Below are 16,544 nucleotides of genomic sequence, written 5' to 3'. Positions count from 1 at the left end.
CACACACACACACACACACACACACACACACGCCGCCTCTGTATTTACAGAACACGGATGAGTCAAACTGGCTCTAAGCCCTTGAGCTGTTTGTGACACGTAGCCCCTAGTGAAGACTCCTGCTCTCCAACCCCAAATAAAGACATAGACCAGCGCATTGTTGTCATCAGTTCTCCTCCTGGTGTCAGGGCAGGGAAGATTAAGTGTTTTGCTCAGGCTGGTGTTTAGGAAAGCCTTCCAGAGGACAAAGTCCTGGGAAATGTTTGTATCATGTTGTCGTGCTGTATTATGATTGTGGAGCAAGCTGTGGAAAATGTATGTCTTAGCTCACGCTGCATCAGTTCTGGGAGACGGGAATGTGCAGCAAATCAGGATTAAAGCTGCAATGTGTCACCTAAATGCATGATAGTTACATCCTGAATTAAATAAATAAAGATACAAGGTTTTATGGGGAATGTTTTTGGTGCTGTGTAAGGAACTGGTAACATGTTGAGCAGCTGATTATGAGAAGCGCTGTGAAGAGTGCAGCAGGGAGTCCAGGCATGATCATTTCAGCTCATTAATCAGCTCGGCACTTTGATCACAACAGAAGTATTAAAAATGTTCCTTGGATTGAATTGAAATGTGGAAAACACACTCGTGGTTGCCAGACGATCTCCTGTCTGTTCCTCTAATGCTGTGTGATTTCTGGTTTTTGGTGATGTGTCAGAAATTATTGAATGGACTGCCATAAAACCGATTAAAGGAATAAAAATGCAAAGATGGGGTGATCATCAGCCTCATCTGCACTTGAGTGTTCATTACGAGGTGCTGCCTTGCTAAACTAACATGGTGAACTTGGGAAACATTACATCTCCTTAGCAATAACATGCTCGTCTGCTTGGATGTGCTGTTTCTCCTTCGCAAGGAAGGAAAGTTATGGGAAAGTGCGAATGTGGTCTCGTTATTTCAAAACATGAGCCAGATTAAACTCAATGTGCGATGTAGTTTACACTGTCAGCATTTTCAGTTCCCCTGTGGGATGTTTGATGACAGAGAGCATCTCGACAAACAAAACTGCGCCCAACTTGCCAGCTGATATTGTTATGGTGGAGTTTTGAACTGTCAGGGCCAGAGCCTGTCACCGCACGGTGCTTGCTCAGCTGATCTAAGTGACAACCAGGAAGTTAAGTTGTCTGTTTCTTGGATGCATTTTCAAGTTGGTCAAGTGTCACGGTCACAGATCTTCCACATGCTAAAATACTTCAATACCAACGTGTCTATGGTTTGCCGCGGCTCTCGGGAGGATATAGGATAAACAATAAGTAAAAAAATTTACATATTGAGGGAAACAAATGCCTAAAAACGAGGCACGTGTTTAACTCATTGATTTCGCTAACCGACTGTTTATTCTATTTAAGATCTCAATCCTAATAAACGTTATTGGTCATGTGACCTTTCACAGGCGATTTAAGATGGTGCTGCTTGGTTTTTTATTGTCTGATGAATAGCAGAAGTGCTTCAAATGTCACCAGATACAACAATTAAGGAATCTGGAGTTCTGCAATGTGCAAACCATTCTTCATTTTCTTTGTCCTATTTTTTCAGCTCTGCACCCACAGGATGAAGAGGGTGTGCAAGGATTCTTTTTCGTTCTCAGTAATAAATAATAAACAATAAATAAACACTGGCATGTGTCTTTTCACTAAATATCCAACCTGTGCAGTCTATAAGCACATATGCTATATACATGTATATATCTATTTATTTATATTCTTTAGTACAATTTGATGCTATATTTATTAGAAACTGTTTTTTGTTATTGTGAATAGAATAAAAGTTTGATAAAACTGGTTATTGCCTATGGATGTGAGACATTTTATTCTGATTTAAATGGTTTTAGTGTTCAATGCAAAGTGATAGTGTTTTAAATCATGCTTTTCCAGAACAAGGATGGATTCACACCTCAACTATTACCTGTAGACAGCAGATATAGAAGAACCCAACATTATTATGGATGCAAAAGTACTGCTTCTGAATACACAGATGGCCAAAGTGCACCAATAAAATATCCCCCACACAATTACATCATCCTCATGAACCAATGATACGAGGCAGGATGGATCAATGCTTTCATGTTGTTCACACTAAATTCTGACCCGACCCTCTGAATGTCACAGCAGAACATGAGACTCATTAGACCAGCCGAGTTTTTTCCATTCTTCAATTGTCCAATTTTGGTGAGCTGTTCTTAGTTGACAGGAGTAGCACAGGGTGCAGTCTCCTGCTGCTGGAGCCATCTGCTTCAAGGTTTAATGCCTTGTGTATTCACAAATGCTCTTCTGCATATGTTCAATGTAACAAGTGGTCATTTTAACCAATGTTGCTTGTCTACCTGCTTCCTTATGTGATTTCTAGCGTCCCCACAAGGCCCAGAAAACCGCAGCTTACTGGATATTTTCTCTTTTTGGATCTGGTGTCTGTAAACGTGTGGGAAAATCCCAAGAGATCAGCAGTTTCTAAAACACTCAGACCAGCTTATCTGGCATTGTAAAACTCATAGTCACTTAAATAGCTTTCTTCCTCACTCTGATTCTTAGTTTGATATTCAGCAGGTCGTGTGGACCACATCTAAACGCCCAAGCACACTGAGTTGCTGCCATGTGATTGTCTGGTTAGATATGTGTTAACAACATGTGTACCTAATGAACTGGCTGACGAGTGTATTTCTTCCTGCCTTATCATCATACTTTTACGTGCTTTTAGTAATCTGATTTGGTCTCTTTCACCTCTGTGTGACTCATCATGCTGTTACCAAACTCTGAGCTGCTTTCACCTGTTCCTTCGTCACAGTCGTTCTGTTCTTGGACAAATTCATCCGACTGTTCTGGCAAAGATCAAACTTTCTGTAGTCGCTAAAGTCTAGATCTTCACCAAAAACTGGATGAAGATAGTTCCTTTAAAAGCTCTAGAGTTTTTAAAGGCCAGCCAAAAATGTGAACTTTTGTGCTACAGCTCAAACGGCATTGAAGTTAAAAAGAGTAGTCTTTTCTCACAGTTTAGTTTTTAAAAGAGTGACCTGCCTGCTCCGTGATCCACAAAATCCCTCAGATTCCAGATTTGAAAAATCCAAGCCAACACAGAATATATGATTTCTCCTTGTAATCTGCTTTCAGGGTATTTGATGTCATATCAGGTTAAGCAGACGGTGACCGTTGTCTCTCCCAACATTTATCCCTTTGAAATTATTAAAGTGCATTTTTAAAAAATCACACAATCATCTCTAATAGGTGAATCAGACCGAGCTCATCAAATTCACTGTTGATTTCAACGCATCATCAGCCGTCATTTTAAGCACCTTTTTCCTTTTTATTGACTTTTAAAAATCATATATATATTTATATGTCGCTTCTCTTAACAATCTGTGGTACTTGTCGAGCTGTGTGAAGCTTCAGTGATGCTTGAGATTAACAACACACATCTATTATTATTATCCGATCTTCAGATCACGTGGTACCAAAATACCCAAATGACTTTTCCTCAACCAGCGGGATGAGACCAGATGTTGTCGTCTCTTAGAAAATCCTTCATCTGGCACAAAAAAATAAAAATAAAATAAAATGGAAAAAAAACAAAAGTGCAACCAAAGTCAAAGAAATTAAAACTCTAAGCTGGGTTAGCATACATTACTTTTTTTTTTAAGGTAGGCACAAAGTCAGAGAAATAAGCCTTCACATTAACACCAGTATGACCAGTTGGACCATCCTTTCTGATTTACACATTAAGGCGTACCTAATGGTGTTATTTTTAAGACCTTATCAAATATGAAAGAGCTATAGCTGAAAAAGCTCGAACAATAACAAGACCCATAGTTACATTAAAGAGTTTCAGATAGCATTTTGTCATCTTATATCATAGTTGCTGGTCATCTACAAAAGAAAGTCAAACTTAGAAGCAAGCCCACTTCCTTTCTGCCTTGTTTCACATTTTCATCCTCACGACTTTCCTCCAGTTAAAACAGCTACAAGAAAATCCACATTTGCACTGATTAATAAGTTACATTTTATAGATACACACATACGGAGGGGAGCTCAGAAGTTGCTTGGCACATTCTCATGCTTCACCAACCTCTCCTACAATCTAAATAACTATACAAGATACAGTAAAACGGGTCTTCTCGCGGCCCTCGAGGCTTCAGCATGAAGAGGAGATCAAACGGGAGCCCGCCGGCCATGATCAATACTCGTCTGCATTGGTTATTGGTCATCGTCCTGCAAAAAGGAAGGCATACACAACCCAATGCACTAACATGGAGCGGTTCAGTTGTACATACAGTATCTTCGCATACTGATAAAGTTTTCGATTCATAATTTAATCTGTATATACTGTATCTTAATATGCTGGTACCAGGTATTCACAGTGACTCTAAAATAAAATTACAAGAGGAAGTTTGTACAAGAAACAACGGATTCTGGGCGTCCAGCGAACGTTTGGCATTCCCATTTTTTTCCCCTCGGAGTTCAGAGTTCAGAGTTTGGAGATTAGTTTGTGTGGGGTTTGGGAGAGCTGCCTGGGCTTTTCGTTGGCACTGAGGAGAAGCAGTCCAAAACTCCTCTGAACGCACTTTGTTCGTCAGCAGTGGACACAGAAAGGTGAGGTAAGGTGGTGTCAGGGGGATGAGATCTTACCACCTCCTTATGTTGAACAAGACGTTACCTGGGCAGCCTAAAGAAAGTACAGTATGTGCCCCACCGAGGGTTGATTTTTACAAAAAAAAAAAAAAAAAGGGAAAAAAGTGCAAGAATGACACAGAAACACACACACACACAAACACACACCAGGGTGGAAAGGTAAGACTTCACCTATCGTCCTTACTGCCACCACTCATGAGCAGTAGTAAACAATTACCCCAAAAATAGTCACGGTAGACATCTGCCAAACACAAAACATATTTAAATACAATATTCTGTATTTCACTATCAGTTCAAAGGTGCTATTATTCGGACACCTAAAGCTATTTTGCCAGCTGAAATAAAAAGCTGCCTTTTGGCATTCAGTGGTTCAGGCCAGCAGGAGGAGATCTTCTACAGTATGGCTGCTACAATAGTGAGGTTAGAAGATAACAGCTACAGGCAATCATGGAAGGAAGCCGGAGCAGTTCTTTCCTGCTGTAGTCTGTGTCTTCAGGAGAGGTATAACCCTTAGTCAGCGTCCCTTTAACACTCTTTTTTTCCCCACACATACTTCAGACAGACACGCATGCTCAGTTCATTTTTTTAAGCATTTCCAGTTTACGTCCCTTATTTCATGGGCTTTTTCTTTCTTTCATTTTTTTAATAGTCTCTCCCTAAAAAAGAGAATTTCTTAAATACAGTACTACTGAGAAGTGAAGAGGGCAGGGAGTGTGATGTCCTTACGTAATGGACTCTGAAGCGAGTCAGTTATAGTCATTACATCTTTTGAAGTAGAAGGCTGCCTACAGGCTTGTAATCCTCATGTCTCCCCCCTTTTTTCTCCCTCCTTCTTGTTTTTTACATCAAGGCCTTCCACACTATCAGCCAGAACCACACTCAGACATTGCAACTACATGTCTGGCAGGATAGCAGTACTACAATTCACATATATTACTGGTGATATATATATATATATATATTATATTATATATTATATATATATAATATGAGTATATACTATATAATATATATTATATATATAGTAGTAGTATATAGTAGATATAGTATATATATATATATAGATATAGATATATATACACATACATACATATACACACACACACACTTTTGGTCATTTTGGCTAAAACACCACCAAACATGCTATTCAGCATCTCTCAGTCTTTTAAAGCAAGTGCTATTAAGCCCAGCTCGTCAAGTATTTGAAGCAATATATAGACGCACACACATCCACACACACCGAATCATACATACACACACACACACTACTAGAAGCACTCTGGCATAGCACATCAACACAGCAGCCTGTGTCGGTCAGTCTGCAAAGGTCATCACTGGGTGATAAATGTCTTTTTCCCCCCTAAAATTGATTTGCATACTCCCTCACCAGCAGGCAAGTCCAGGATTTAGGACAAGAGACTGTGAGATTAAAGAGGATAGGTATGTGTGTGTGTTTTCAAAATATGTCAGAACAAAGTAAATGTGTCGAGCGTAAAAAAACCCGCACTGTACGATTTGCATCACTCTGCTGATTTCCGTGCGTGCACGCACGTGCGGCGGTGAAGCTAACAAGGCTTGTTGACGTTGCACAGCAGCTCGGTGACTTTGATGAGACGGGCCACCGTGCTCTGTGACTCCTCCTGCAGCCGCTGGTTGTTCTGCCTGAGGCTCTGCACCTCAGCCTGCAGCACCGCCTTGTCCTCCTTCTCCTGTAAGACATCGGCACACAACAGAACAAAAAAAAAGCTGTTGCTCAGATGGCTGTGGCAGGAATGGGAGGAGAGCGGCAGGTGCACCGGTGGCTTTAAGCAACTTGTGGGTACAAGTCATAGACTGTATATAACAGTCTCTGTATGCGGTCTTTATATACAGTCTATGGTACAAATAAACACACAGAGTGATGAGATAAAAACAACACAATGTGGTGTGAGCAAGAATAAAGTCGCATCCCGAAACAGCGCAGAAACAATTAGTCAATCACTTGTTTGAAAGAAAAGATTTTTTTGCTGTTGTTGTTGCTGTTTTAGACATTTATCAGGTAAACACAACCAAACATTTGCTGACTTTTCACTGTTGCATATCATTTATTAAAATCAGTGCTTTAAGGGCGTCTTACAGTGGGGTGTAGGGCTGCAACTAGGGGTTATTTTCGTGATTGAAAAGTCTGATGATTATTTTTCATTGAACACTTTCACCGATCGATCACATGCCAGAAACTATGGAAAACAATCACATCAAGCTTGCAAAAGTCCAACTTAATGTTTTTTAATATTGCTTGGTTTTAAAGTAAAACAGAGAAAAGCAGCAAATCCTCATATCTGAGAGGCTACGGCACTAAGAAGCATTCAGTTTCTCTCAATCAACTAATTGTTTCAGCACCAAATGTTCTGTTTTTAGTTTGTTTGTTTGTCTTGTTATTACAGCATTGGAAATTCGGAGGTGAATGATTAGAAAAATATCCATTAGATCTCTCAATGCTGAAAATAGGTATAGTTGCAGTCCTAAACAAGGACTTCAAATAGAAAAAAAACTGCCATATGTTTGCTTTGTACATATACAGTACAGGACATATACAGTGTTTGGCAAAAATAATAATAATTAAAAATAAAAAAAATCGCAACACAATGCCCACTTGTCTGTAGTAGCCATCAGATGTGGTTAAAGGCTCCGGAAATGTTGCGTAAAGTGGCCTTTGAGTTCCTGACACATGCCGTTTTCACACATGCTCTGCACCGCTGATCTTTTCTATAAATCACCCGACGGGGTTACGTGCTCGAGCGGTATAAAGTGCACAAGAACGAGTGATGAGAATCGTGCAGGTAGCTCAGTTCACAGCGAGTGCGTGCCACAAGTCGGGCCTCCCGCTCGCTCTACTCAGGAAGCACCCCTTTCTGCACCGCTTCGAGCATTTCCGCTAGTAAGAACACTTCTGACGTGAGTTAAATACGACAAAAAAGGGGAGCTGCACACAAAAGTCCTGATGTGACTCATCAACATCGTCTGGAGTTCATGTGTGAAAATGGCTACACAGCATTCAGAGGTATCGACATGAAAATAAAAACAAAACAAAACAAACCAACAAACAGAGCACATCATCACATTATCAAAGCACTGAAGGAGTTGTCATAAATACATGTAAAAATGTATAATACTGGAATTTCAAAAGAAATCTGATAATAATTTCTGTACACGAAATTATAAATAAATAAATGATTTTTTATAGTGTTTTTTTTTTGTTTGTTTGTTTTTCATGTGTATTTAATGCATCTGTATAGCTGTGATTCGACATGAGTAAACAAAAGGCTGCACTGGCAAATGGAAATCATCTCTCCGCAGTGACAGAAGCTTAGCGATTTAAGTGATAGTTTCTTCTACCTGCTGATTTTTCTGCTTGAGCTGAGGATCCCTGAAAAATGTTACCCACAGAGAGAAAAACATTCATGGAAGTCAAAGCACCTTTTGCAGGTCATCCTGCAGCTTCTTCAGCATGGCCTCCAGCTGCGACACCTTCTCCTCCAGGTGGCCTGGAGAGTCACTGCAACAGAGAGCGGCAGTGACACTTTGTCAAAAGCGATCACATGACGATGACCTCATGATTTCCCCCTTTCTAATCCGAACAAATAAATAAATAATATCTTGAAAAAATAAATGCATGAATATAACACAAAGTGTCAGGGTGTTTCAGCATCCCAGCCATCAAATCAACAAAAGCCTGCAGTGGAAAAGTTTTCCTTTCCTCTCGAACCAAATGTGTGAACTTTTCAATTTGCTTGATTGCTCGAGACGCCATCTGTCACTCTGACAGCCTCGGAGCTCGACGCTTTGTCCCTCCTGCCTTTTGATGAAACTTGTAATACTCACACATCAATTTACAGTAATTGCTACATCCGACGAGCAGAGCCGCTCTAAGCGAGCGCAGTCATCCCACGATGCATTTCGTCTGACTGCGGCTGTACATAATAAGTACACCCCACGGAGCGAAGCGAAAGCGGCCTCCCAGCAGTGAATTTAAAGTGCGATAGGTTTAAACGACGGAAAAGGGCAGAAATTGCAGTGTAGCATGTTTGATCTTTAAAGAAACTTCATTTGGTTTTCATGACGATCACCAAATACGATCTGACAACTGGAAACGTAAAAGCTGAGGAAAATTTTGAACCGAAACCCTCCCCCATATATTTATAAATTTGCGTGTTTAATAACAAAAAGGTGGAAAAATGCGCTCTAACTGCTGTCAGCGTCACTCCAATTGTTAACTATAATGTGTGCATAACTTGAAGATTTTATTGTTGTGTTTTTGATGTGAACTTGATTTATCAAAGAAATATTCACACCTTTGTTTTTGCTTATCTACTGTTGACATTTGTTTCTGTCTTTGTTTTGTCTCCGGCAGATCTGCAGGACTTTGTTTGTTCAGTCTCAGCATGGAGGAGGCGAACAAGGCCACTGAAGACAAGTAAAAATGGAGCTACAGTTTTAAAGAAAAAAAAAAGCCACAGCAGTGAGTCACACACAGAACTGCATCACTGAGTCAGCAAGGGGCTTCTCTTTATGGCAGCGAGAAGCCATCACGTTGACTCAAACAGCTGGATGTAGTCTAAATAACTGAGTGAGAATAGAGGTGCCGTTCTAACTGAATTGAGAAAAGGGAGTAATTCAGACAAAGGCGCTAACTACAAAGATGTTGAACTGCTTCGGCTTAGACGCACTTTATAGCAACCCACCTCTCCTTTGATTCTTTTGGCTTGCCGTCAGTTTGATCAGCGCCTGCTTGGGAAGGGTCTCCGGCTTTGCGGTCTGCGATAAGGAACATTATTCACATTATTATAATGATCATAAGTGATATATACAGTATATTAAATAAAATGTGATGAGACAGAGATGTGAAAGTTGATGAAGTCAATAAAGATGTTTTGACTCTATGCACTCCTGTCACAAGCTAAGTACGCTCTCACTGCGTTTATAAGAATTAAGAGGGTAAGTAGGAGTCAGATCCTGCTAATCAGTTGCACTTGGTTAATTGTCCATCAGCAGGCGTGATCACCTCTATAAAAGCAGAGGTTTTGGTAGTTTGCTGCACCTACACCTGCACCTTCACATTCAGTTAGCAGCTTAAATGTTAAAGTTGGTGTAGGTGCTAATCATAATAATGTTAAGATTGCAACCGACCAATCACGTTGTTGTGATGTCATTTCTTTGTAATGTGGAAAAAAAAACCCAAACACCTTTGTTTTTATATAAAACTCTCGTCTGGAATAAATGGTAAACATTTCAAGCCTTCTTCTTCTTCTTCCTCAAGCATTCTAAATTAATTCGTACAGTTATTAATAACAGTATTAATAACAACTATCAATTTAGGTTTGCTGTTAGCCAAATTAAGGTTACTCATGTTGGTTTTCAGAAAAGTGTTAGCTAACTGCTTGACTAATGCTAAATAAAATCTCAGATAGGCTCACTGGTCAATTGGGATGTTGATCCTGGAGCAACAGTATAATGATGATGTGGGGACGACACCAACGTGGGGATAGGAGATCACGTGTTAAAGGTCATGTATTTACCATACATTTTACCATAAAAACACTAAAAAAGTACGACTTATTTGGAAGGTTTGCCAGGAGAAAACCTCTTACACAAAAACTTGTGGAACAATGTCTTTGGACTAGATGTTTGGCATTTAATGCCTGATGCCATATTTGGCCAAATCGCCTCATACCAGCTGTCACGCACGGTGGTGGAGGGGTGATGCTTTGAGCTTGTTTTGCAGCCACAGGACTTTGCACTCATCAAGTCGACCGTGAACATTTCTAGAGTCAAATGTGAGGCCATCTGTCCACAGCTAAAGCTTGTATTTTGCAACAGGACAATGATCCTAAGCACAGCAGCACATCTGCAAAAAAATGGCTGAAAATGAAAAAACTCGGGGTGTTGCAATAAGTCCAGACCTCAACCTGACTGAAATGCTGTGGTGGGAACCTATTAATGCTGTGCATAAAGAAATGCCCGCAAACCTCAATGAACTGAAGCAACATGTAAAGAAGAGTGGGCAAAAATCCTCCACAATAATGTGTGAGACAAATAATGTCACACAGTAACCAATTACTTCAAGTTATTGCTGCTAATCGTGGATCTACAAGCTACAGAATCAGGGATGTTCTTAGTTTTTCAAACGACTGCATGCCCCCCTTTTTACAACACTTTTATACAACATGCAACTTTTTGTGCCCAAACACACCAAAGAACACACCAACATTTCTGACATGCTACACACGAAAACTGTTGTGACTGCTCATTTGATGCATTGCTTGCTTGGCACCATGCTCGCATTAGCTAACTGTTCCCAACAAATGATGCCCGCAGGCTGAGGGCTGTTGACATGTCCGGCAGACAGGTAGCATTTGCAATACTGTTTACTGGCAGTTATTTTTTATTCTATTTGTTAAGGTGGTGCAATAACAGTGCACCTGAGCAGTCAATCTGGGAACCCTTATGCTATGTGGCCAAAGGACAAACAACTAGATCACTCATTTAAACATCTATTCCGGATCTGTTTCTTACAGGAGCCCTTGCTCTTCTAAAAAGAGTTTCCAGCATCTTAATTCTGGCTGCAGAGATTTGTTTCTATGCATTATTAGCGAGGCCAGATGTCAAAGTTCGGCTGGGCTTAAAGTTTAGTCTTTCTAAGTGGTCCCAAAGGTGTTTGATGGGGTGGAGGTGCAGGCCAAGTGGCATTCATCCAGGATGCTTTTAGTTATAGCGCATAATGGGTAGCTAATTAAGGCAATGTTACAGTTATTTACTTACAGTAAAGTGAGTCTATTTTCCTGTGATTGTGCAGAACATTTTAGGAGCTTGATGCATTATTTACAGTCTAATCCACATTTATCAAGTATATATAAACAGTTCCTCACCCTCTCGTGACAAAGCCTCCAGGATGTTGCGGCAGGCTGTGGCCAGGTCAGAAATCGACTGCCACTCCTCCTCGGTCGAATCTGTTGTCTCCGAGAGAACTGTAACACAGAGGAAAAAGTTCACTAAACATGCCTCAGATTATAGGTAACAGCGCAAGAGGACTGGGATGTGTGAAGCAGCTGATTCCTTCTGGTTCTGCAATAGCAAAGAGTCCCCACCTGGGGGTGCTGCTGTGTTACTGCTGGTCAGATTTTAGAGCACATGAGCTGATGTGCCGGCCTGGCCATGTCAGACCAACTAAGATGAAATTTATAGGAGCACGCGATCAAAATATAGTACACGAGAGTTACAGTGCAAGACAGGGAGCTTTAATATTTTAATAGTTTTCGTGAATTTTTGTGAATATAAGAGTTTTAATGACATTGAAGGTAGTGAAAAGTACTGGTTTAAGACATATTAAGAAGCTAAATTTCAATGAGAGAACCCTGCATCCCCCTGAAAAAAAAATATCAGAAGACTCTGATGATGAGAGGATGAGCAAGTGTGCTCTTACAGCAGTTAAATGATGAGTCTCATAGTCTCAGTGGAGGCAGAGCAGATGGTGTAAGAGGGGTTCCTTAAATTGGGGCTGCCTAAAACTCCACCCCTCCCACTACCCATCTGTCCCCCTTTTATCCCAGCCTTGGCAGGGGGTGGCAGCAGAGCAGGGATGATATTAGATTAGCGGAATAGGGGGCAGCGTGGATGAAAGAGGAGGAACAAAGGGGATGCAGTGGGGACTAAAGGGAGGATAATGAAGAGAGGATTTTAAGGCAGAGGAAATCTGGAAAAAGGAATTTGAGGTTAAATCAGGCAGAGATGATTCGCAAACATGTGTAATTGTTGTATTTCGGCTTCATTTAAGCTGCGGCTGTGTCTGCTGTTCTGTCTGAATGAGATTTTCCCTTTTAGATTTTGTTATGCACATACAATGAGGCTCTAAATAAGCATGCACTTACTCTTGGTGATGGAGTTATGAAGACTCAGGGCTCGTGAATTTCTTTCAGCTCGGTCCACACTTGACAGCCGCGAAGACGAGAGAGAGGAGTCACTCGCCGAGGCTTTGTCATCGCCAAACTCGGCCCCCATGAACTGAAGACAAGACAGAGTTTGAGATGAAGGAGAGACAACGGTGTCGGAAAGGAGACGGAGAGGTGCTGCGGCGCGCTGTTTTTTCACCTGCTCGTCGTCGAGGGGAACCTTCGGTTTGACTTCCAGGATCAGATCAGGTGTGGCATCCCTCAGCTCCCCGATGTTCTCATAGATGTGGTGTTCAACCTTCAACCCCACGTTGTCATACACGTGCCTGCACACCGGGGCGGAGGGAAAGAGGGTGTTGAAAAAATAACCCCAAAAAACCCAATGAAAATTGGATGTTGAGGCTTTATTGTTTTAAACCAATCTAAAGGTCAAAACAGAAACCAGAGAAGTAATCTCCAGGATGGCTCAGATTTGAGCCTGATTCACATTTACTGTGGCGCACTCGCAGAATTATCTGTCAAATATATCACGTGATGCCGTCCAGTCTAATTTCTCAGTACTACTTTGTGTGACGATAAAAAGAAGTCAAATTCGATTTAGCGAGCAGCAGAATTTAATATTATCCTCATGAATATTTCCTTTATGCACAGCGTTTTCCTCAAGCTGACCAGTGTGGTTAAAGGGATTTACCCGAGACAGATGCGGAGGGGCCTTTGATACTCAAGAAAATGAGGAAAGAGTGCACAGTGCAGATCATTATGTAAGTAACCTCTGAATTGAAAGCAAGCTTGCTTCATGGCTATCATTCTTGACTTGTTTGTATGGTCCTTGAAGATGTTTTTGTTTTGCTTTTCATTAAGAAAAATCACTAGCAGGAGATCAACTGCTTGGCCAGTCAACCTGCTTCATGACAATTAGAAAAGCAAGCGGTGGAAAGAGTCTTCAATTTCAGTTCATATTAAATCAGGAAAAAGGGATTATATTATCAAAAGTTAGCTCTATGACTGTGGGGATGTTAAATGTGCTATACTATCATCAGCAGTATTTACGGCTTGTCGTTGCTTGAGTAGTTTTTAACCATGATACACGCTGATGAAACTGCTCCTTTCTGTTATCAACCCCCTTAATTGTTTATTTGCAAGAACAAAATATTGTGAAAATGTTGTTCCTAGTTAGAGATCTCCGACTGATATCATCAAACTTCTGTTTATTCTGAGGAGATCAGAAATCCTTCTTCAGGTTTAACCTAAACTGTTTATCATTAATATTTTTTAACAACGCTTCATTTGTTCAGAAAGAAACTATAGTGACTATAATGGATAAAAGAACAAGCACGAGCACCACAGTATCCATCCGCCCTAAAGAATAACAGTGGGAGTGAGCTTATCCCAGCTGACACTGGGACTGAAATACAGTGTTTTCCTCTGAAATGTAGTCAAGTAGAAGTGAAACATAAATGAAGACTAAAACATATCGCTCGAAATTGAAGGGAGCTCTTGAACAATTTGAATTTTGAAGCACGATATTGATTTCTGCTGACTGCTGTTACATCCTTTTCACTCATCAAGATCCGATTTGCGTTCATTTTTTTGAGTATTATATCCTAGTGTCAGTTTACTACACTACACTTTCTACATGAGAGAAAATAAAGTTAAAAAAGCAATTTGAACGGGAACGTCAAAGTGAGTATACAATGTCAAACATTTAAAAGTGGAGGCGCTAAATTCCCTGAAGATAAAATCAGTCTGTGCCTCAACCAGAAAAGTGACATAAAAACAAAGTGACGGAGATTTTGCATCATCAGCAGATGCATTTAAATAGCCTCTATAAAACCTAGCTTCTCTTTTTTTCCTTGATTTTCATTTCTTGTGTTTCTTCATGACGCCGCCGTAACACTTCAAAGAACACCTCTATAAGTTTTAGTCGCACTCACCCCGCGTCGCAAGTGTCGCTGTAGGACAGCTGTTTTTCCAGAGAGTAGCTGCGCGGGAGCTGCGAAGCGCTGCCCTCCTGGCCCTGATTGGCCGGCTGGTCCTGCAGAGATGTGGCTCGTAACAAAGGTAAGCTGGGCATTGTGAGGAGCGAGTACGGATTGCGCTCGCTCTCCACTTTATCGCAGAGCTGCTCTTCGCCTTCGTCGGTCTCCGCCTGCGCCTCCTTTGTGTCCGGCTCCTCGACCCCGCCCGTCTTCACATCATCATCCTCTTTTTTTGCCTCCTCCTCTTCCTCCCTTTCGTCCAGCACCCAGGCCTCTCCTGACTGATTCTCACCGGGCTTGCACTCTGCATCCTTGATGGCTTTCAGATACAGCTCAGAGAAACTCCTGCAGAACATGGAGGAAAAAAACATCACACACACAAATTAATTTAAAAAAGCTAACTAAGCTGAAACTAAGATGAGATGGGAGGAAAAATATCGTTGACGTCTTTGTGAGACTTTGCGCTTTGTTGTAACGAAAGAAGAATTTTGAGCATCGGTTACATTTATCTAAACAGTCCCCTCCACAGCTGCTTCTGTCCTGCCTCTGATTTGAATGGAAAGGTGGTGGTAGCAGCAGTGCAGCATGTGACAGTGTGATTAAAGATCATTAAAGGGATTGACTTGCTTCTAGTCAGCTGGTGTGACACTGACTGCAGGCTGTAACACACTAAAGAGTGAGAGGCGAGTAGCACTTGTGTTGTTCCGATCTGACCTGTCCCACAAGCCCTGTTCAATACCCACGACTCCCTTCTCGTCCCCACCTGCGAGGCTTGCCGTTCTCGTCCGGTGGGATGACGGTGATGTGGATCTTGTGGGCGGTGCGGAGCAGCCTGGTCCTCTCGTCGAGGCTCAGGTGAACCAGCGAGTGCCCGCATAGCCGCACCACGCGAGCCCACAGCTGTAGGCCTCCGCTCTCAGCGTAGCAAAACCGCTGCAGCTCCGTCACAAAGCCCTCCTCGTTCATCAGGAAGCCGGGCTGCCCCACTCCGTCGCGCAGGGGTGTGACCTCCAGAGCCTCGCAGCCCCGTGTAACCAGCTGCAGAAGAGCAGATTCGGGTGAAGGAATGAAAAAGACGTAAAATAGTCACGCAGAAATTTCGATTTGGTTCACAGTCACCCACCTCAAGCCTCTGCACCACCTCTCGTATGTCTTCTGCCTGGTTCTCCATCATGCTGATCGACACCGACTCCCCGCGCTCGTAGAAGATATCTAAGCAGGGCCCCCCGTCTTTGGGCTCTGTCACCGCCTTCCAGCCAATGACATCGCGACAGGAGCAGTTGAACACCACCTTGCGCGAGTACCTCTCAATGAGCACCACCGATTCGGCCGACACGCCGAGCAAACAGGGGAGCTTGTGCTCTCCGGCTTCCCATTCATCTATGCTGTTCACCATCACCGCCCACACAAGGGCCCCATTGCTGTGCAGCTCGGCCCCTTTGGCGCCCTTCATCTTGTCTTTGCGCTTTCCGCCCAGGGAGAGCAGGGGGAACTTAGTGGAGGAGTCTATGGGCGTGGTGGTCACGTAGTTTTCCGCCAGGTCCTTCAGGTATTCCTGACGCGTGCGGGTGGCCATGGAGCGGAACTTCTCTGACTTCTCTGCAGCATTTTCAGCGTTGACCGCCTTCGCCAGGAGGAAGTCTCTAAAGGCGGCCGAGCGAGGGAATCGGGCACCTTTGGGGAACAGAGGCCCGAATAATGGGATGTCTTTAGAGCGTGTCACAGCCACCCTGAGAGGAAGAGAAATGAGGAGTGAGGAGAGGGTGCAGCAGGAACATTCAATCTATGTCTTGTTTTGTTTTGGAGTGTTGTTGCGACAGAGCACACGCAAATACCAGGATGTGACTCTAACACCCGCAGTTCTTTAAAAATTTTTTTAGATCGACTAAAAATCCTTATAGCTTACTTAAATCTGCCACTTCTCACACAAAGAACCCAAATCCCTGATTTCCTTTTCCTAAGTGCTTTTT

The 16,544-nt window shown here is 42.2% G+C and overlaps 1 protein-coding gene across 5 annotated transcripts in view; it reads right to left on the bottom strand.

Moving 5' to 3' along the window:
• Window positions 1-6,026: 6,026 nt before the first annotated feature.
• zmp:0000001168 (signal-induced proliferation-associated 1-like protein 2) overlaps window positions 6,027-16,544 on the bottom strand; it is a 35,454-nt gene continuing 24,936 nt past the window's right edge. For all 5 annotated transcript variants that reach the window (XM_005922171.2, XM_005922170.3, XM_042220856.1 and 2 more), the window contains exons 8-16: window positions 15,698-16,304; window positions 15,338-15,612; window positions 14,530-14,919; window positions 12,795-12,921; window positions 12,575-12,707; window positions 11,576-11,674; window positions 9,392-9,464; window positions 8,127-8,205; window positions 6,027-6,379 (exon numbers count right to left, since the gene is read on the bottom strand). In XM_005922171.2, the coding sequence (XP_005922233.1) occupies window positions 6,236-6,379; window positions 8,127-8,205; window positions 9,392-9,464; window positions 11,576-11,674; window positions 12,575-12,707; window positions 12,795-12,921; window positions 14,530-14,919; window positions 15,338-15,612; window positions 15,698-16,304 (1,927 nt within the window). In that variant the 3' untranslated portion in view covers window positions 6,027-6,235. The remainder of the gene's footprint in view (window positions 6,380-8,126; window positions 8,206-9,391; window positions 9,465-11,575; window positions 11,675-12,574; window positions 12,708-12,794; window positions 12,922-14,529; window positions 14,920-15,337; window positions 15,613-15,697; window positions 16,305-16,544) is intronic.

Source organism: Haplochromis burtoni, unplaced genomic scaffold, assembly GCF_018398535.1.
Source record: "Haplochromis burtoni strain Fernald_Lab_line unplaced genomic scaffold, NCSU_Asbu1 Contig_56, whole genome shotgun sequence".
NCBI classification, from domain to species: domain Eukaryota; kingdom Metazoa; phylum Chordata; class Actinopteri; order Cichliformes; family Cichlidae; genus Haplochromis; species Haplochromis burtoni.
Note: the sequence above shows the minus strand (reverse complement) of the source record. Positions and strands in the feature narration are given on the sequence as shown.